Here is a 21,468-nt window from a genome sequence, read left to right on the forward strand (position 1 = left end):
CTATTCTAATATTTCCATCTTCCTCTTAGAAACAATTATCAATACAGGCTACATTTAACCAAAAGGTGCTCACTGGTTAAAATATTTTAGTCTTAATGGCAACTTATCAAGGTGTCAATATACTCAAATAAGCTTTATAGCAAGCAAGCAGCTATTGACAGTATATAAATGAATATCTAACCCACAGGCTGTAATTTAATAACCCCATTTATAAACTAGTTCCTCTTCTCTGCATTTTTGCTTTCCATAACTTGTTGCTATCAACTGTAGCCCAGAAATAGTAAATGGAAAACAGTAAGCAACCTTTTAAGTTGCACTGTTCTAACAATCTGCTGAAATCCTGTACTCCCCCAGTGTATACTATCCAGAACATGAAGTATCCATTTATCTAGCATACCAGTGTTGTATATTCTACCTACCTATTTGATGAGTTGCAATGGCATTACTGTGCTTTTATATAGGGTTCACTAGTGTATGCAATTTCAGGCATCCACCAGGAGTCTTGTAATGTATTACTTGTGAATAAGTGAAGACTAGTGTAATTCATATGGGCCAGATTCTCATCAATGCAGAGCTCAACAGAACCAGGATCTGGATCAGAAACTACAAAGTATTTGGTATGTCCTTCCTTAATATCAAGTTAAATAAGAATGTTCATGTTATTCATTGTTTGGTTTTGGTTATGGGGTTCAAGGTTACAAGGCAGGCCTTCTATCACTTGAGCTGTACTTCGAGCCACCTTTCTAATACTTCTGATACTTCAGAAGTACGGTTTTACTACTAACTTAGAAAGCAAGACTATAGGCCGGGAATTTGGCCTAGTGGTTAAAGTGCTTGCCTAGCATGCATAAAGACCGCGGTTCAATTCCTTGGGACCAGATATATACAAAAAAAAGCCGGAAGTGGTGCTGAGGCTCAACTGGTAGAGCTCTAGCCTTGAGAAAGTCCAAGGACAGTGCTCAGGCCCTGAGCCCAAGCCCAGGACTGGCAAAAAAAAAAAAAAAAAAAGAAAGCAAGGGCCGGGAATTTGGCCTAGTAGTTAAAGTGCTTGCCTAGCATGCATGAAGACCCGGGTTCGATTTCTTGGTACCACATACATAGAAAAAAGCGGGAAGTGGTGCTGAGGCTCAAGTGGTAGAGCTCTAGCCTTGAGAAAGTCCAAGGACAGTGCTCAGGCCCTGAGCTCAAGCCCAGGACTGGCAAAAAAAAAAAAGAAAGCAAGACTATATATATCAAGGAATGCTTCTCATCAATGTTTCTCAGACTATATACTATTTTTACAATTAATTTGCTTCTCCTAAATGGCACTAACAGAAGGTAAAGTGTCATGTGTAATGATGTTTTGAGGAACTGCAACTCTTTCAATAATGTACGTAGAACCCTAGAACACATAAAGCTCTTTGGAACAGATTATTGTAGTTTCTACCACCTATAAAATGACTTACAAAATATTTAATAATCCCTTCTTATGGACATGGCCTCAATGCAACTACTACAATATTAATGCCCAATAGCTATTCCTAAAGTCTATAATTATTGCTATAAAATTCACTTTCCTGATCAAAGCAGACTTCCCTAGTGTGAGTTATGCCATCTGAGCAGCTGATGGCATAGTTACAAATATATACTTGTTAAAAACAAAAAACAAAAACAGCTCTCATAAAACAGTAAACGGTATGGGTATTTTCTTGTTATATATTTTGCCTTCATTTCAGACTAAGATAATCTATAGTAAATTAAAAAACGAACTTGTTAGCCAAATTCAGTCTCAAAACCATAACAAAAAATATAGAACATTTCTTTTTCGGTCAGTCATGGAGTTTGAACTCAGGACCAGAGTGCTGTCACTGAGCTCTTTTGCTCAAGGCTAGCACTCCTACTTTGCACCACAGCACCAGTTTTGTTTTCTGGGTAGTTTATTGGAGATATGAACCTCACAGAGAATGTTCTGCCCCTTGGTAAAGCTCTTCCTTATCATGCAAACTGTTGTGGCTAAGCCAACAAATGCAAAATGAGGGCTGGTCTCTAACGAAAGCTTCTTCATATCTATTGCATACTGACTCTCCTGGAAGGAAGTTACAAATGTAGAGCAAGGAATTTTTTCACATGAACAATCTTCTCAATATTGATCTCTTCCCTTAGATTGTTGATAAAGAATGAACAGCTACTAATGGCTTTTCACATATTCCTGGAGGTTTTTTTTGATGATGTTAAAGATGGTCCAGACTCCACTCCTTCACATTCAACACATTGATATAAGGCTCCTTTCTAATAGTTCTCTGAAGTAAAGGTAAGACATTATTTTGGATATTTTATTTTTGTATTGACCTATACATTCTTAGGCTTTCCTTACAGAGATTCATTACTGTGTGTTAAACAATGGGTGATAATTAAAGGAATTTTCATATTTATAGGGGCTCTTTAGAGTGTGCGTTCGCTGGTGTTTAACAAGGTTTGAACTCCAGCTGAATGATTTATTACATATCTTACATATGTAGGGTTTCTCTCCAGTATGGGTTATCTGATGTAGAATGAGAGAAAAGCTTCTACTAAAGGCTTTATTACATTCTGCACATGCATAGGGTTTCTCTCCAGTATGAATTTTCCTATGTTGGATAAGGGATGCATGCCAACTGAAAACTTTACCACAGTCATCACATTCATAGAGCTTTTCTCCAGCATGAATTCTCTGGTGTTTAATGAGGAATGAGTGACAACGGAATGCTTTGCTACACTCATAACATTCATAGGGGGTCTTGGTTGTATGGATGCCTTGATGTCGAGTAAGATGTGAGGAACGGCGGAATGCTTTCCCACATTCACTACATTCAAAAGGTTTCTCTCCAGTATGAGTAATCTGATGGCGGATGAGTTCTGAGCCACTGCTAAAGGCTCTCCCACATTTCCTACACATATATTGTTTTTTCCCAAGGTGAATTCTCTGATGTCGAGTGAGATTTGAGGCACGACTAAAGGCCTTTCCACAGTGAGCACATTCATAAGGTTTCTCTCCAGTGTGTGTTCTCTGGTGCTCAATAAGGAATGAAAGGTAACTGAATGTCTTATTACAGTCCTTACACTCATGAGGCTTCTTTCCAGTATGTATCATCTGATGTTTCACAAGATTTGAGATCTGGCTAAAGGTCTTGCCACATTCCTTACACACATATGGTTTCTCTCCAGTATGAGTTCTCTGATGTAACACAAGGGAAAAGCGCCGATTGAAAGTTTTTCCACATTCATGGCATCCATAGGGCCTTTCTATAGCACTGCTATTCTTATGTTGACCTAGGACTTCTTGATGAGAGATTGTCACTTGCCTGATACACCCATGCTCTCCTTGAAGCATCTGGGTACCATTTCTGTGCTTCCAGCTTCCCTTAAAGTTGGAACATACAGAGCCTTGGCTTAACATTCTTTCCATTATCAAATACTTGGATGAATCACCTTCAAGAATGGCATTTTTTTGAGGAAACTCTTTGATCTTCCCATCTAACACTGAAAGATACAAAATAATAGTAACAATAATAAAATATTTTTTCAGGGACGGGGAACATAGCCTAGTGGCAGAGTGCTAGTTGCCTAGCATGTATGAAGCCCTGGGCATTTGATTCCTCAGTACCACATACACAGAAAAAGCCAGAAGTGAAGTGACGCTGTGGCTCAGGTGGCAGAGCACTAACCTTGAGCAAAAACGTGTCCAAGGACAGTGCTCAGGCCCTGAGTTCAAGCCCCAGGACTGGCCAAAAAAAAAAAAATTTTTTTTTTTTCCATATATTGTGTAAACTAAAAGCCATTTCTATTTTTATTTTTTTGGTGCCAATCCTGTTGCTTGAATTCAGGGCCAGGATGCTGGGACTGAGCTTTTTTTCTCAAGGATAGCACTCTACCGCTTGAGTAAGAGCCCCACTTCTGGCTCTATGATGATTGATTGGAGATAAGAGCCGAGTGGACTTTCGTGTCAGAGCTGGCTTTAAACTGTGATCCTTAGATTTCAGCCTCCTGAGTAAAATGGCTAACTGCATGAGCCATTAGCATCAAACCATTTCTCCATTTTTTTTCTTGGCCAGTCCTGAGGACTGAACTCAGGGACTGAGCATTGTCTGTGGGCTTTCCTCAAGGTTAGTGCTCTACCAATTAAGCTACAGCACTACTTCCGCCTTTTTTATATATATGTGGTACCAAGGATCTGAGGATTGCGGTTTGAAGCCAGCCTGAGAAGGAAAGTCAATGAAACTCTTATCTTCAATTAACCATTAGAAAACCAGAAGTGGAGCTGTAGCTCAAAGTGTTAGTTTTTGAGCAAAAGAGCTTAGGAGCAGTGCCTGGCACTGAGTTCAAGCACTACTACCACCCCCCCATACAAAAAAAAAAAAAAAAACTTCAACAAAATACAGTCAATATTCTGTATACATAGGTTCCAAATTTATACATTCACACTGAAAATATTCAGAAAGTTGTGTCTGTACCGATTATGTACAATTTTTTTTAGCCAAACCTTATTTTAATTATTAAAAGAGGAGTTGCCATTTCATAAGTCAGGTTAATGAGTACATTTCTTTTTTAGACAGTGTCACTCAACTCTTCCTTCTCTTTCTCTCAGATTCCCACTCCCATTCCTTTCTGCAAGTTACAAAGTTCATTTTCTATAGTGTATACTAAACAGCATGACTTCATTTGTTCACCCTTCCTCCTTCCTCTCTGCACCCTCCCTCGTCTCCTCTAAATAGAAAAAAAAAAAATCACAAAAGGAAAATAAAAATGCCACCATGAAAAATAAATAAAAATAAAAAACCCATGGTACAACCTTTTTGTGTATATGTACCAGAACTAGGGCTTAAACTCAAAGCCTTGGCCACAGTTCCACTTCCAACTTTTTTTCTGATTAAGGAGAAATAAGATTCTCATGGCCTCTCCTGACCAGGTTGGCTCTGATATTCAATCCTCAGACCTCAGCCTCCTAAATACCTAGGATTACAGGCTTCAGTGAAGCACTAGATCTGAGTTTTTTTTATTATTCCTTAAAAAAAATAGTCCAGGGACTGGAGTTTGGCCTAGTGGTAGAGTGCTTGCCTACCATACATGAAGACCCAGGTTTGATTCCTCATACCACATACATAGAACAAAAAAAAGCCGAAGTGATGCTGAGGCTCAAGTGGTAGAGCTCTAGCCTTGACGTAAGTCCAAGGACAGTGCTCAGGCCCTGAGCTTAAGCCCAGGACTGGCAAGAAAAAAAAAAAAAAAGTTCAAACTATGTTTTGATATTATTCATTGTTCAATATTTGCTCTAGAGATAATTTAAAGTATGAATATGCCCAAGAATAGTGAATACAAATAATGTGCTACTTTATATAAAAGACAAGTGTTTGATAAATTTTGGCTATCTGCTGTAAGTCACAGTTCTATAAAACAAAGGAACTGCCAAGCGAGGTAGCTCATGCCTGTAATCTACTCTGGAGCCTGAGATCTGAGGATCACAGTTGAAACCCAGCCCAGGCACTAAAAAGTCCATGAGACTCTTAGCTCCAATTAATCACCAGAAAACTATACTCAAGATCCAATAGAATTTATTACAAGTTCTTAAACATTAAAAAAATCAATAAACTGAGCTGGACGCAGTGGCTCACACATATAATCTTGCTACTCAAGCGGCTGAGATCTGAGGATCGAGGTTCAAAGCAAGCTCCCGCACTAAAAACCTAGACTCTTATCTCCAATTAACCACTGGAAAATGGGAAGTGGCACTGTGGCTCCAGTGGTAGAGCAGTAGCCTTAAGCTGAAGAGCTCAGAGACAACACCCAGACATAGACTTCAAGTTTCATAACAGACCAAAAAACAACAACAAAAAAACCCCCCAAACCCCTAAGTTTTAATGAAAAAAAAAAATCAATTAACTAGGGCTAGGAGTGGGGCCGAGTGATAGAGTGCAAAAAGCTCTTGGTTTGATTCTTCAGTACAACATTCACAGAAAAGCCAGAAGTGGTTCTGTGGCTCAAGTGGTACAGCGCTAGTTATGAAAAGGCTAAAGGACAGGGCTCAGGCCCTAAGTTCAAGCACCAGGACTGGCAAAAAAAAAAAAAAAAAGGTTTTAAAAATCAATTAACCTGTCGGGTGTGGTGGCTCACGCCTATAATCTAAGCTACTCTGGAGGCTGAGATCTGAGGATGTGGTTCAAAGCAAGCCTGGGCACTAAGGAATGTGAGACTCTTATCTCCAATTAACACTAGAAAACAGGAAGTGGTACTGTGGCTCCCTGGGTTCAATTCCTCAGTAACACATACACAGAAAAATCTGGAAGTGGTGCCATGGGTTAAGTGGTAGAGCATTAGCCATGAGAAAGCTCAAGGACATTACCCAGGCCCTGAGTACAAGACCCAGGACTGTCAAAAAAAAAAAAAAAAAGAAAGCGGCAGGGGAGGAGGAAGGAGAGGAAGGAGAGGAAGGAAGGAAAGGAAGGTAGGTAGGTTGGTCCATGAGACACCAATTAACTTTCAAAAACCGCTACAAGTGGAGCTGTAGCTCAAATGCTAAAAACACTATCATTAACAAAAAAAGCCTAGATCCTGAGTTCAAGCACCAGGATTGGTACACACACAAAAAAGGATTATAACTTAGGGACTACAATATGAACACAGCAAGCTATCAGCGGTGGACTGACAGAGCTATGTGTACTGATCTTGGGCACAAAGATATTTGTCTTAAAATGTTAGATTGCACATTTATGCTTATGCATTATTGATGTTTACTTCACAATTTTAAAAATAAAAAGGGATACTGGAAGGAACACAAAATTTATAAGTGCTACGTTAATGTAGTGATATTAGGAGTAATTTGATTTCTTTTTCCTCATTTCCCTTCTATGTGCATTTCTTGATCTTGTTTGAGAGAGGGTCTAATTATGCAGCCCAGTTTAACCTTGATCCTCTTGCCTCTGCCCACCCAAGTGCTAGAATTAAAGGCCTGCACTACCATACCCAGCATGTTTTGATATTTTTTAATTTAGAAAAAGACATTTTTCTTTTCTTTCTTGCTTCTTCTTTTTTTTTTTTTTCCTCCAGTCATGAGGCCTGAACTCTGGGCCTGGGCGCTATCCCTGAGCTCTTCAGCTCAAGGCTACCACCCTTCCCCTGGAGCTACAGCACCACTTCCTGTTTTCTGGTGGTTAATTAGAGATAAGACTCTCACAGTCTTTAGTGCCCAGGCTGGCTCTGAACTGCAATCTTCACATCTTAGCCTCCTGAATAGCTAGGATTACAGGCCCAAGCCACTGTGCCTGGCACCAGGACTGCTTTCTAAGGGCCCTATACTTCTAAAAGAATGGGGAACCTATTTTCTACCAAGGACCATTAAGATATATATAACATCATTAAGGGCCATACAAAATTATCAAGACAAGCAGATGGGCCAAGGGCAGGTAGTAAGTGTCTTTCTCATCATGTAAAACATAATTTCTGTAACTCAACCTTAGACAACAAACAACAAAATTGTAGAACTTTCATAAGAATATACACTTAGATATCATGTCTTTTTTTTTTTTTTTTGCTAGTCCTGGGCTTGAGCTCAGGGCCTGAGCACTGTCCTTGGACTTTCTCAAGGCTAGAGCTCTACCACTTGAGCCTCAGCACCACTTCTGACTTTTTTCTATGTATGTGGTACTGAGGAATCGAACCCGGGTCTTCATGCATGCTAGGCAAGCACTTTAACCACTAGGCCAAACTCCCGGCCCCGATATCATGTCTTTTACATAAGAATCTTCAAGGTTGGGGCACAACTAGACCTGAGACTCTTATCTCCAATTAGCCTCTATAAAATGGGAAGTGGAGCTTGGCTCAGGGTAGGGTGATACCGCCTTGAGCTGAAGAGCTCAGGGACAGCGCCCAGGCCAAGGGTGCTCATATTCATATTTAAAGGGCCAGCACTAATTCCATTGTCAACCAAAGGTGAAAAAAGTATACAAAGCAGGGCTGGGAGTTTGGCCTCGTGGTAGAGTCCTTGCCTAGCATGTATATAGACCAGGGTTCGATTCCTCAGCACCCCACATACATAGAAAAAGCTGGAAGTGGTGCTGTGGCTCAAGTAGTAGAGCCCAAGGACAGTGCTCAAGTCTTGAGCTCAAGCCCCAGCACTGTCAAAAAAAAAAAAAAAAAAAAGTGTAGAATTTTACTTTATGGCTTCAAATTTCCTTCCTTCCTTCCTTTTTTTTTTTTTTTTTTTTTTTTTGCTAGTCCTAGGGCTTGAATTCAGGGGCTGAAGCTGTCCCTGAGTTTCTTTTACTCAAAGCTAGTTCTCTACCACTTACAGCCAAGCTCCACTGCCAGTTTTCTGGTGGTTAATTAGATAAGCATCACTAGGACTTTCCTGTCCTAGATGGCTTTGAGCTGTGCGATTCTCAGATCTCAGACTCCTGAGTAGCTATGATTACAGGCATGAGCTACTGGTATCTGGCTCAAAATTTCTTTTTTTTTTTTTTCATTTTATTTCATTCTTTCTTTCTTTCTTTCTTTTTTTGTGGGTCATGGGGCTTGAACTCAGCCTGGACTCTGTCCCTGAGCTCTTCAGCTGTAGGCTACAGCACTATCCCTGGGCCTAGGTATTGTCCCTGAGCTCTACAGCCCAAGGGTACCACCCTACCCTAGAGCCAAGCCCCACTTTTGGTTTTCTAGAGGTTAATTGGAGATAACAGTCTCAGGTTCTTTTGTGCCTGGGCTGGCTTTGAACCTTGATCCTCAGATCTCAGCCTCCGGAGCAGCTAGGATGACAGGCGTGAACCACCATCTCACACTTTGTTTCTTAACGTAAGAATCCTCATTGATATCTCTAATTTTAGGCTGTGTTCTTTTTTCTCTAAGATCTATTCCAATCGTCTGCTGGAATAGATGTTATATATAGGACTGCCATACATAAGAATATATATAGATTAGCCGGCATGGTGGCTCATGCCACCTAGCTACTCGGGAGCCCGAGATCTGAGGATCACGGTTCACAGTCAGCCTGGGCATTAAAGTCCATGAGACTGTTATCTCCAATTAACCACAAGAAAATCGAGGTGGTGCTGTGGCTCAAGTGGTAGGATGGTGGCTTTCAGCTGAAGAGCTCAGGGACTCAGGCCCAGAGTCCAAGTTCCATGACCAAAAAAGAAAAAAAAATCAATTACAGCTGGATGCTGGTGGCTTATGCCTGTAATCTCAACTACTCAAGAAATTGAGATCTGAGGATCCCAGTTCAAAGTCAGCCCAGACAGGAAAATCCTCATGAGACTGTTATCTTTGACTAACCACTCAAAAACCAGAAGTGGCACTGGGGCTCAAAGTAGTAGAGACTAGCCTTGAGTAAAAGAGTCCAGGAATAGCACCCAGGCTCCAAGTTCAAGTGGTGAAACTGGAAGGGAAAAAAAAAAAAGAAACCCTAGTGGCTCACAGTCTGTAATCCTGGCTACTCAGTAGGTTGAGATCTGAGGATCACAGTTCAAAGCCAGCCTGGGCACTAAAGAATGTAAGACTCTTACCTTCAATTAATCAGTAGAAAAGGGGAAATGGGGCTGTGGCTCAAGGGGTAGAAAGAGCAGTAGCCTTGAGCTGAAGAGTTTAGAGACAGAGCTTAGGCCCAGAGTTCAAGCCCCATAAACCACAAAAAAATAAAAATAGGGCTGGGAGTTTGGCCTAGTGGTAGAGTGCTTGCCTAGCATGCACAAAGACCCGGATTCGATTCCTTCGTACCTCATACTTAGAAAAAGCCAGAAGTGGTGCTGAGGCTCAAGTGGTAGAGTTCTAGCCTTGAGAAAAATCCAAGGACAGTCCTCAGGCCCTGAGCTTAAGCCCAGGACTGGCAATAAATAAATAAATAAATAAATAAATTAATTAAAGAATAAAAATAAAAGCCTTCACAATATTAAATTTCCATTAAATAATTAAATATTGAGACTGCATGAATAAACAGATATCAGTTAACCAAATAATGCATTATGAATTAATCCTTCCAAGTTGATTAAACAAAATACAATATGTATTCTGATGTATATATGTAAATAAATACCTATAGACAGATGTAGATATATGCTTTTTAGATATATATTTTTATTTAAGCAAAAGAAATATGCCATATTTGAAGAAAAGGAGAACTCAAAAAGAAACTAAATCTATAGAACCAAACTAAGCTAACATTGAAGATGAGGGGTGAGGTGACATATCTCTTGGCAAAAAAAAAAAGTGGTCCCTTATGGAATAATGGGCTAAGTGCCCTATGGTATCTTTAAGAGGACTTTTTTTCAAGTAATATACTAAATAGTATTGCTTTCCCATTGACTAATTAGGTTGCTTTCTTTAAAACTTTACCTAACAGCCTGTAATTCACTTACCTGAAAAGAAATCTCTGCTCACACCTTTCTTCCCAAGCCAGGGCTCTTTCCCTTGCTCCAATAAGGAAACCACATCTGGCTTAGAAATGCAGAGACCTGCTTACAAGAAATGAAAAAAGTTCAAAATCAGTCTTTAAACCCTTAGAAAAGAAAAGCAACTAATGGGCTGGAAATGTGGCCTAGGGGTAGAATGCTAGCCTAACATGCATGAAGCCCTGGGTTCGATTCCTCAGTACTACATACACAGAAAAAGGCAGAAGTGGTGCTGTGTCTCAAGTGGCAGAGTGCTAGCCTTGAGGAAGCTCAAGAACAGTGCACACAGGCCTTGAGTTCAAGCCCCAGGACTGGCAAAAAAAAAAAGAAAGAAAGAAAAAAAGAAAAAGAAAAACATCTAAAATAAATGTCAAGTGGAGGTATGAAGACTGTCCAAAAGACTGGGTGTATGATCTAGTGGTAGAGTTCTTGCGTAGCATGCATGAAGCCCTGGATTTGATTCCTCTGTACTGCATACACAGAAAAGACAAGAATAGGGCTGTGGCTCAAGTGGTAGAGCACTAGCCTTGAGAAAGCTTAAGAACAGTGCCCAGACCCTGAGTGCAACAAAGCCCCAAGACTGGAAAAACGACAACAACAACAAAAGCTGTTCAAAGGTTCCAATCCCAAATCCTCATCTTAAAAAAAAAATTTAAGAAATTAAGTATCCCTTGTGAATGTTCAGCCAGATAATCAAGATTTTCACTGGTCACCAGTTTATGCATTTTGTCTATAATCCTAGCTACTGGGGAGGCTGAGATCTGAGGACCTGGGCTCAATCAGCAGAGTGCTAATTGCCGTGAGCAGAAAAAGCTCAGGATCAGCACATAGGTCCCAGGAATAGCTCCCCGCAACCTAAAATAAACCAAAACCACAAAGATTACAACAGCATTCTAAGGATCTAATTATGACTTGTAGGAGATGAGGAACACTTACCCAGTGAAACCAGATGACCATAATTTTCCAGCATCACACATTTATATAAATCTCTTTGAGCAGGCTGAAGCCATTTCCACTCCTCCTGGGAGAAATCTATGGCCACATCCCTGAATGTCACTGAACCCTGAAATAACATACAGTTATCTGTACCACCAGCACCCATGGTGCAAGGCCCTGATGATTAAGGGAATGACAAGAGTCTCACCAAGGAAAGTAGACAGTATATAAATGTAGTGGTAATGAGAGTTTCCAAAATTCTGAGTAACTCCAATACAATGACGATCCTAACTTTTTTGCTTTGTTTTGTTAAACAACAAGAGAGAAGAAGAAAAGGGTATAGACAAATTGTCAAGACCTGATTTGCAGTTGTTCACAATTTAGGGCTATCTAGATGAGAACAACATAGGTTTCTTATTCTGGTTGGAAAAATTTTTTCATTCTATATTATTTTGTTATTTATAGTCTATTTCAAATAAGTTAAGTAAATAGTAAATTATGCTAAAAAAAAAAAAAAAAAGCCAGTCCTGGCTTGAACTCAAGGCTCACTGCCCTTGGGCTTTCTCAAGGCTAGAGCTCTACCACTTGAGCCACAGCACCACTTCTGGCTTTTTCTATACATGTGGTACTGAGGAATCGAACCCTGGTCTCGGTGCATGCTAGGCAAGCACTCTACCACTAGGCCAAACTCCTGGCCCTAGTTAGAAAGTTTTTAAAAATACATGCTTAAACCAAGTAGAAAATTATGGCTATCTTATTAACTGCCTAACATACTTACATACCTCGGAAAATTATTAATACCCTATTATTTCATAAATAGTATAGACAACTCTTTTGTGTTTAATAAATCGTGCAGACTTATGGGCTATGGTTTAGCAAACATTTCTTCATGATAATAAGCAACTGTATTAGAGTATCAGCAATAACTGACAAGTGAGGTATGCAATTTCCAACATATCGTACTAAAAATTTTAGAAATATCACAGAATAAAAAAGAAAAACAACAAACAATATAGAAAGCGAACATACTTCTCAAGAAGAAAAAGTAATACCTCTCAGAATGGAACCTAAAGTTTTTTGCTTCGGAGTTACCAGAAATATACAAAAATCCTACTTTATATCTTGTCTTTGAATACTCGAATGAGCCACACAACTAGCTGGGCACACTAACTACTCAACTGTCCGAGATATCTGAGAATCAAGATTCCTGGCAGGGCTGCCAAAAATAAAAATAAAAATAAAATAAAATAAGGAAGGGGGTGGTGGAAGGCAGGGAGGCAGACAGGCAGGGAGGCAGGCAGGCAGGCAGGCAGGAGGCAGGCAGGCAGGAGGCAGGCAGGCAGGAGGCAGGCAGGCAGGCAGACAGGCAGGCAGGCAGGAGGCAGGCAGGCAGGCAGGCAGGGAGGCAGGCAGGAGGCAGGCAGGCAGGCAGGCAGGCAGGCAGGCAGGAGGCAGGAGGCAGGCAGGCAGGCAGGCAGGGAGGCAGGCAGGCAGGCAGGCAGGCAGGAGGCAGGCAGGAGGCAGGCAGGAGGCAGGCAGGAGGCAGGAAGGCAGGCAGGAGGCAGGCAGGGAGGAGGCAGGCAGGAGGCAGGCAGGAGGCAGGAGGCAGGCAGGAGGCAGGCAGGGAGGAGGCAGGCAGGCAGGCAGGCAGGCAGGCAGGAGGCAGGCAGGCAGGAGGCAGGAGGCAGGCAGGCAGGCAGGCAGGCAGGCAGGCAGGAGGCAGGCAGGAGGCAGGCAGGCAGGAGGCAGGCAGGCAGGCAGGCAGGAGGCAGGCAGGAGGCAGGCAGGAGGCAGGAGGCAGGAGGCAGGCAGGCAGGCAGGAGGCAGGCAGGCAGGCAGGCAGCAGGCAGGCAGGCAGGCAGGCAGGCAGGAGGCAGGAGGCAGGCAGGCAGGCAGGCGGACAGGCAGGAGGCAGGAGGCAGGAGGCAGGCAGGCAGGCAGGCGGACAGGCAGGAGGCAGGAGGCAGGAGGCAGGCAGGCAGGCAGGAGGCAGGCAGGCAGGCAGCAGGCAGGCAGGCAGGCAGGCAGGCAGGCAGGCAGGAGGCAGGAGGCAGGCAGGCAGGCAGGCAGGCAGGCAGGAGGCAGGCAGGAGGCAGGCAGGCAGGAGGCAGGCAGGCAGGAGGCAGGCAGGCAGGAGGCAGGCAGGCAGGCAGGCAGGAGGCAGGCAGGAGGCAGGCAGGAGGCAGGAGGCAGGAGGCAGGCAGGCAGGCAGGAGGCAGGCAGGCAGGCAGCAGGCAGGCAGGCAGGCAGGCAGGCAGGCAGGAGGCAGGAGGCAGGCAGGCAGGCAGGCGGACAGGCAGGAGGCAGGAGGCAGGAGGCAGGCAGGCAGGCAGGCAGGCGGACAGGCAGGAGGCAGGAGGCAGGAGGCAGGCAGGCAGGCAGGAGGCAGGCAGGAGGCAGGCAGGCAGGCAGCAGGCAGGCAGGCAGGCAGGCAGGCAGGAGGCAGGAGGCAGGCAGGCAGGCAGGCAGGCAGGCAGGAGGCAGGCAGGAGGCAGGCAGGCAGGAGGCAGGCAGGCAGGAGGCAGGCAGGCAGGCAGACAGGCAGGAGGCAGGCAGGAGGCAGGCAGGAGGCAGGAGGCAGGCAGGCAGGCAGGCAGGCAGGCAGGCAGGAGGCAGGAGGCAGGAGGCAGGAGGCAGGCAGGCAGGCAGGCAGGAGGCAGGAGGCAGGCAGGCAGGAGGCAGGCAGGCAGGAGGCAGGCAGGAGGCAGGAGGCAGGCAGGCAGGAGGCAGGAGGCAGGAGGCAGGCAGGAGGCAGGAGGCAGGCAGGCAGGAGGCAGGCAGGGAGGAGGCAGGCAGGCAGGAGGCAGGCAGGCAGGCAGGCAGGAGGCAGGAGGCAGGAGGCAGGCAGGAGGCAGGCAGGAGGCAGGAGGCAGGCAGGCAGGAGGCAGGCAGGCAGGAGGCAGGCAGGCAGGAGGCAGGAGGCAGGCAGGCAGGAGGCAGGCAGGCAGGCAGGCAGGAGGCAGGAGGCAGGAGGCAGGCAGGAGGCAGGCAGGAGGCAGGAGGCAGGCAGGCAGGAGGCAGGCAGGCAGGCAGGCAGAGAAAAAAGGCATCTTCGGTCCTTGTACGCTTTGAAGTGATGCTGATACTGGTGGTCCGGGGACACCAGGGGCCACACCCGCTGCCGAAGGACGCTTAGTGACAGCCTGGCTCACGTAGCAGGGCGCCCGTGTAGGAGCCCTGACGCCCAGAGTTCAACCCGCAGTACACGGGAGGGAAGAGGAGGGTAACAGCCGGCACCACGACCCTCAGGCTCAAGCGCCGGGGCTTCTCCAGGGCAGGTCCTTCAGGCAGGGCAAGCCGGTCCTGTCCCCCAAGTCCTGAAAACGGCTGCTTACCGGAGCCATGACTCAAACGGGCGGAGAAGAGCCGAAGACGACCGAGGGCGGCGCCGACGAAGGGAGACGGCGTGTCCGCGAGCGGGCCAAGGGGCCCACCACGCTGCGGGAGAGCGAGCCCAGGGCCGGAGCGTTCTAGGAAGCCGCGCGCCTCCTCCCCGCGGCCACCGACCCTGGGCCCGCGCGCCTCCTCCCGGAACCGCCCTGAGGGAACCCGGAAAACCGCTGCCAGGCCGCAGAGCCCCCGGCGATGGCAGCCCTCCACGCCACAGGGCCACGGCGGCGACGGGCAACACAGTCCGCAGCAAGCCGCGCGACCCGCCAGCCCGACCAGTTCCCCAGATTCGTGGCGCTGAAAGGAGACTAGGTGAGACTACATCTCCCGCCATGCTGTGCGGAGACAAAACCCGCGAGATTCAACTACGTTTCCCACAGGCCACTGCGGCTGGGGGGGGCAACAGAGATCGGTTCGGTTCTGGATTTCGGACAGCTCCGCAGCCACACCCACTGGACCAGGCCGGGGCCGAGTCCACCCAGCCGGGACCAACCCACCAGATCCCCTCTGCGGAACTACTGGAGGCTGGCGCTCTACCATGTGAGCCAAACCTCCAGTTCCTCAGGAAATGCTGGTTAAGCGGGGAGTCTCCTGGAGTCGTCTGACGTGCCACCGCGGGCTGGGCCGTCCAGATCTCAGCCTCCTGAAGAGCTAGGACCACAGACAGGACTGGGCGCCCTCGCCCCCAGCAGATCCCTTCTTTGCAGAAGTCAGCCTGGTATTTACAAGTGAAACTGCAATTACATCCCTCTGCCGAACATAATTTTCTGGCTTCTAGGAGATCCCGAGAAAAGGTAAAGGTTCTTAACATGATCCATGAAACTGTATAATCTTGTCTTTAAATTTCATTTACATTATTTTCCTACTCTTACTGTGCTAAACCTTGCATTTCCGAGTGTCATATATGCTCCTGGACACCCCTGAGCATGCTCATTTCTTCTGCCTGGGGAGGAGGGGGAAAGCTGTTCTTTCACACAACTTCATTAGTTCCTTTCAGTTTAGCCTTATGTATCAGTTTAGGCAATTGTTTAGCTCTTTAATTTTCCTAGACTATTCTATGAGGGTTTACTGTAAAATATTTGCATAATTTGCTAAATTCCATTTATAAAATTCATTACAAATCCTTTTATGACTAATTTAAACAGAAACAACACATTGACTATAGGGAACAGTTTGAGCTATAGTGGGTTTATCATGTAAAATCGAGGAGAGCTAGGAGCTGGTGGCTCTCACCTGTAATCCTAGCCCCTCAGGAGATGGCTAGGAGATCTGAGGATCACAGTTCAAAGCAAGCCGTGGCAGGAAAGTCGGTGAGACTCCTATCTCTGGTTAACCACCAAAAAACCCTGGTTAACCACCAGAAAACCCCAGAAGTGGCACTGCAGTTCAAAGTGGTAGAGCCCAAGCCCTGAGCAAAAAGAGCTCAGACACAGTGGCCAAGCTCAGAGTTCATTCCACCCCCCTCAAAATAAAAAGAAGAAAGCTGGAGAACAGAAATTGAGCTGACAATACAAGGGAAGCGCTGATTATGGTGACCTTTATAAACAGGCATGTAACTGCTAGACCTGCTCATGCAGACTATTTAGATACAACTGTATCCTTCCAATTCTAAACCATGTTTAAGTGATAGTGCTAAAAAACAAAACAAAACAGGATATTGCTATTATTTTAGTATTTGATATGGAGAATATTGGGGGTTGTGTGCATACTATCAAGTGTATACACACACAAGTACCAAAATCTGCAACCAGGAGTATGGCCTAGTGGTAGAGAGCTTGCCTAACATGCACAAAGCCCTGGGTTTGATTCCTCAGCACCATATACACAGAAAAAAACAAGTGGTGCTGTAGTTCAAGTGGCAGAGCACTAGCCTTGAGCAGAGAGTTCAAGGACAGTGTCCAGGCCCTGACTTCAGGCCCCAGGATTGGGTGGGAAAAAATCTAAAGATGTGTAATCCAGTTAACTACATACCTTAGCGTTCAGTATAAGTTTCTAGTGGTTCTACTTGTTTTCATATTGAAACAAAACTTCATACTCCATGAAAAAGTCTGTTTATAACTCAAGTTATCTTAATTTATGAAGCAGTTTCACATATATAACATGGTTTCTATGGGAAAGTGCTCACCTAATTTATTAAACTTACAAAGTCTGTGTGAATGACCCAAATCTTTATAATGACACTACCATAATTGTTATTGTTGTTCCCCATTCTTCAAGCATTCTTTTTTATTTTTATTTTTTGCTAGTCCTGGGCTGCACTGTCCTTGGGTTTTCCCAAGGCTAGAACCCTACCACTTGAGCCACAGCACCACTTCTGTTTTTTTCTATGTGTGTGGTACTGAGGAATCAAAACCCAACCTTTGTGCATGCACTCTACCACTAGGCCATACTCCCAGCCCCTTGTCTATATATATTTTTGTGAAAGTTTTTTCAAACTCACTCAAGTATCACTGGTTTCTCCCATACAACTTACATGATAGGAATCTACTTTTGGGGCCTGTTTTTAATTACATCTGAATAATTTTCTGAGTCTCTAGGGCATCAATGGCTGCGAAAAATTCATTAACATTTATTTCAATACTTTATGTGTTTTCTGATGGATCTGAAGTCCCGAGTTCCAACAGAAAGATTTCCCACATTCAGAGCACTTCCATGGCTTCTCTCCTGTGTGAACTCTCTGATGTTCATAGAGAGAGGACTTCTGAGTAAAAGCTTTCCCACATTCACTGCACTTAAAAGGTTTCTCTCCTGAGTGTGTTTTCTGGTATATCTGAAGAGATGCCTTCCTAGGATAGGCCTTTTCACACTCACTGCATTCATAGGGTTTCTCTGCTGAATGAGTTCTCTGGTGTATAATCAGCTGTGATTTCCCACCGAAGGCTCTCTCACGTAAGTTACATCCATATGGCCTCTCTCCTGTGTGTGTTCTCCTGTGTATAACAAGGTACGACTTGCTGCTGAAAACCTTCCCACACTCACTGCACCCATAAGGCTTCTCCCCATACATAGAAAAAAGCTGGAAGTGGTGCTGAGGTAGAGCTCTAACCTTGAGAAATCCCAAGGACATTGCTTAGGCTCTGAGCTCAAGCCCAGGATTGGCAAAAAAAAAGAAAAAGAAAATTGGGGGGGGGGGGGGGGAAAGGAGCTCAAGCCCAGGACTGGCAAAAAAGAAAAAAAAAAGAAAATATGGGGGGGAAGGGGGAAGAACAGACTATTTCCTGAAAGTAGGAGAAATAACATGCTAAATAGTAATTTTATGAAGTTATTTAATATATTAGTAACTGTTAAAATAATTAATACTCTAATTTTTTTTGTGTGTGTGCTGATCCTGGGGCTTGAACTCAGGGCCTGTGAGCTATCCATGAGCTCTTGTGTTCAAGGCTAACATTGCACCATTTGAGCAACAGCTAATGAATGGCTTTTGATAGTTTACCGAAGAGTCTGTGCTGGGATCCTCAACCCTGAGCCTCCTGAGTAACTAAGATTTTAGGTATGAACCACTGCAGCTGGCCAGAATGAAAAATATTTACTTTAAGAACTAGAGGCATGGCTTGCCGGGCACATTGGTTTACGCCTGTAATCCCAGCTACTCAGGAGGCTTAGATCTGAGGATCTCAGTTCAAAGCCAACCAGGGCACTAAAGTCCATGAGACTCTTTATCTCCAGCTCACCTCCAGAAAACTGGAAGTGGTGCTGTGGTTCAAAGGGCATGGCAGTAGCCTTGAGCTAAAGAGTTCAGGGACAATGCCCAGGCCCAGAGTTCAAGTTCCACAACCCACCAAAAAAACAAAAAAACAAGAACTAGAGGTATGGCTTAATAGTAGAATACTTGCTTAGCAAGTTCAAACCTTAGCGCCATCAAAATAATAATTATTATTAAAATGTAATTATTAATATGAAATAATAACTATAAGCCTGGTACCTGGAGCTGGAAGATCAATGTTCAAAGTCAGAAAAGAACATGAAAAGAATTCATAGGGAGCCTGGTATGGTGGCTCGCCCCTGTAATCCTAGCTACTCAGAAGGCTGAGATCTGAGTATCCAGGTTCAAAGCCGGTCGGGGCACTAAAGTCTGAGAGATTCTTATCTCTAGTTAACCACTAGAAAATCAGAAGTAGAAAGGTGACTCAAGGGGTAGCGTGGTAGCCTTGAGCTGAAGAGCTCAGGGACAGAGCCCAGGCCCAGAGTTCAAGCCCCACGATGAACCAAAAAAAAAATAATAATAAATAATAATAATAATTCATAGGGGCCGGGAGTTGGGCCTAAGGGTACAGTGCTTGCCTTGCATGCAGAAAGACCCAAGTTGGATTCCTTGATACCATATACATACAAAAGCCAGAAGTGGTACTGTGGCACAAGTGGTAGAGCTCTAGCCTTGAGAAAGCCCAAGAACAGTGCTCAGGCCCTGAATAATTATGGCTACTGTGAAGCCAAAAAATTAAGAGATGCATTGGATTAAGAGGCCTAATTAAAAGTTTTATTAAAATATTGTTTAAGGGCCGGGAGTTTGGCCTGGTGGTAGAGTGCCTGCCTAGCATGCACGAAGACCCAGGTTCGATTCCTCGGTACCACATACACAGAAAAAAGCTAGAAGTGGTGTGGTGGCTCAGGATAGAACACTAGCCTTGAGGAAAGCCCAAGGACAGTGCTCAGGCCCTGAGCGCAAGCCTATGACTGGCAAAAAAAAAAAAAAAAATACTGTTTAAAAGAGATACACTCAAAGTACTGAAATGTGAGCTAAACCAAAAAAAAGGATATTTAAAAAGATCAGATTAGTAGTAGTGAAAGCTGATTATCACAGAAACTATACAGGGTGGAAGTGGCGCTGTGGCTCAAGGGGTAGGGTGGTGGCCTTGAGCTGAAGAGCTCAGGGACAGCGCCCAGGCCCAGGGTTCAAGGGCCACAACGAATAAAAAACAGAAACTACAGGATAATTGCAATTTATATCTGTGTAAGCCAAAGCAATTAAACTGAAGTCATTCCATTTTTGTTTGAAGGTCTCACTAAGCCACAGGAATTCATACACCCTAGCTGCCTCCCCATCAGGCTTTTCAACATTCTTTAACTCTGAAGTACTAGCTAATACCCTTCTCCACATTAGCTGTCTTTTCCATGAAACATAAATCAAATGCCTATGAAACTGTAAGATTTACATTAACTGGGTAACTGGGTATATGCACCTGTTCCTTCCTTTCCAGCTGGTTCTTGATAAAGTGACACAGTTCAGGTAAGAGCAATAAAGGCAGTAAGATTATATCACAGATCATATGGATAATATGTTAAAGCAGAGCCACTGGGACTCAGTATGACTATAATTCACATACACACACACCCAAATCATTTACTCTGGTGCCTATCAGAGAAGTAGTGATCTATCCTAATTCTTCAGAGATAAGTGGCTATTCAAATGTTGACACGTTACACCCGAACCACAAGGTACAAACATAAATTCTACCCTCAAGTTCTCTCACCTCTCTTGTCATCCAGCCTTTCATGGTATGTCCTTTTGCCACTATTCTGAATCCTCAACTCTGTCCATTGGAGGATTCTAGTTAGTCATATTCTTAGCTTTGAGTATATATGCCTTTAATCTGTGTATTTCCTATTCAGATGGCCCGCCAGAGGCACTGCATACTCAATATCTGTGGTCTTTCACAGGATTTCTAATACTATTTCTTGTCTCTCTAACTGTGCTCTACGGTTCATTTGATTACCTTGCAGAACATAATTCCTCTGAAATAAGGAACTCTACTTATCTTCTTACAGCCAGCACCAGTCTCACGACAGCAGCACACCAAAAGACACTAGACATTTGCATACAGGAAAGAGTTAATTTTCCTCAAAGAGATCCTAAACGACTGCCTTAAAGTGGAGGACCTTCTATTTAACAAGTGCTCTTGGAACTGCGGCTGGAATAAATCTAACCGCGGAAGACATCGGACAAACATAGTCCAGAAGGAACGTTTCTGGAGGTCCAAAGTCAGACATCCAAAGACGGAGAGGAGGGTGCGTCAAGTCCTGATGGTGTTCAAAGGGTACCCTCGGGGTCGAGGTGGCTATTTTGTTGCCCTTTTTCTTTCTTGCTGATCATGGGGCTTCAATTCAGGGCCTGAACGCTGTCGCTGAGCTTTTATGCCCAAGGTGAGCGCTCTGTTACTTTGATCCACAGCTCCAAATCCCGCTTTTTGGTGGTTCACTGCAGATAAAAGTCTCAAGGACTCAAGCAGGCTTTGAACCCAATCCTCAGATCTCAGCCTCCAGAGTAGGTAAGGGTGAGCCAGATGCCCGGCTGAGGCAGTTATTTAAGGCGAGAGAAAGCCTCTGCGTACCCAGCACGCAGCTGTCCGGGAGCCGGCGGCCATCGCACCGGCCGAGAACAGGGGGAGGGCTGAAGCTGCGTCGCTCGAAGGGACGCGGGGAGCGTCCGGGAGCGGGCGGTGGCGCGCAGGGCAGAGGAGGGTTGGTACGCTTGCCTGGCCCCGAAGCAAAGACACCAGGACCCGCGGGCTCCGAGCCCGGACGACGGTTGGGCAGAGTGGCACGGCTCAGGTAACTGGCTGGGGTTGGACACCGCGCCGCCCTCGCAGAGATCCAGCGACCCAGCGCTGCGCAGGTCGCCGTGTTCTGACGCAACCCGGAAACAGCTCATCCGGCGTGCCCTTCTGCTCGGGCGGCGCAGGCGGAAGTGCGTCATGCGCCGGCGCAAAAGAGTCTTGCAGCGTGCCCTCCCCTCATCCCCAGGCACAAACTGGAA

General features: G+C 45.0%; 2 protein-coding genes across 6 annotated transcripts in view; one reads left to right on the plus strand and one right to left on the minus strand.

The window, feature by feature from the left end:
- Positions 1–2,198: 2,198 nt before the first annotated feature.
- Positions 2,199–21,300, minus strand: Znf140 (zinc finger protein 140). 5 transcript variants are annotated; one of them, XM_090320113.1, is made up of 4 exons: positions 20,186–21,300; positions 11,325–11,451; positions 10,356–10,451; positions 2,199–3,498 (listed from the first exon to the last, which is right to left on the minus strand). In XM_090320113.1, exons 1-4 carry the CDS (start codon positions 20,207–20,209, stop codon positions 2,363–2,365), a joined length of 1,383 nt encoding a protein of 460 aa, XP_090176239.1. In that variant the 5' UTR covers positions 20,210–21,300; the 3' UTR covers positions 2,199–2,362. The 5 variants fall into 5 exon arrangements, with proteins under 5 accessions (XP_090176239.1, XP_090176238.1, XP_090176240.1 ...); XM_090320112.1 differs by having other exon boundaries at positions 10,356–10,454; positions 20,186–21,298; XM_090320114.1 differs by lacking the exon at positions 20,186–21,300 and adding an exon at positions 14,660–14,747 and having other exon boundaries at positions 10,356–10,454.
- The window catches only part of Chfr (checkpoint with forkhead and ring finger domains), a 40,572-nt gene continuing 33,927 nt past the window's right edge, over positions 14,824–21,468 (plus strand). The window contains exon 1 of the mRNA XM_090320108.1: positions 14,824–15,508. The gene's annotated coding sequence lies outside the window, so the exon portion shown is untranslated. The remainder of the gene's footprint in view (positions 15,509–21,468) is intronic.

Source organism: Megascapheus bottae, chromosome 28 (assembly GCF_031878675.1).
Source record: "Megascapheus bottae isolate mThoBot1 chromosome 28, mThoBot2.hap1, whole genome shotgun sequence".
Taxonomy (NCBI): domain Eukaryota; kingdom Metazoa; phylum Chordata; class Mammalia; order Rodentia; family Geomyidae; genus Megascapheus; species Megascapheus bottae.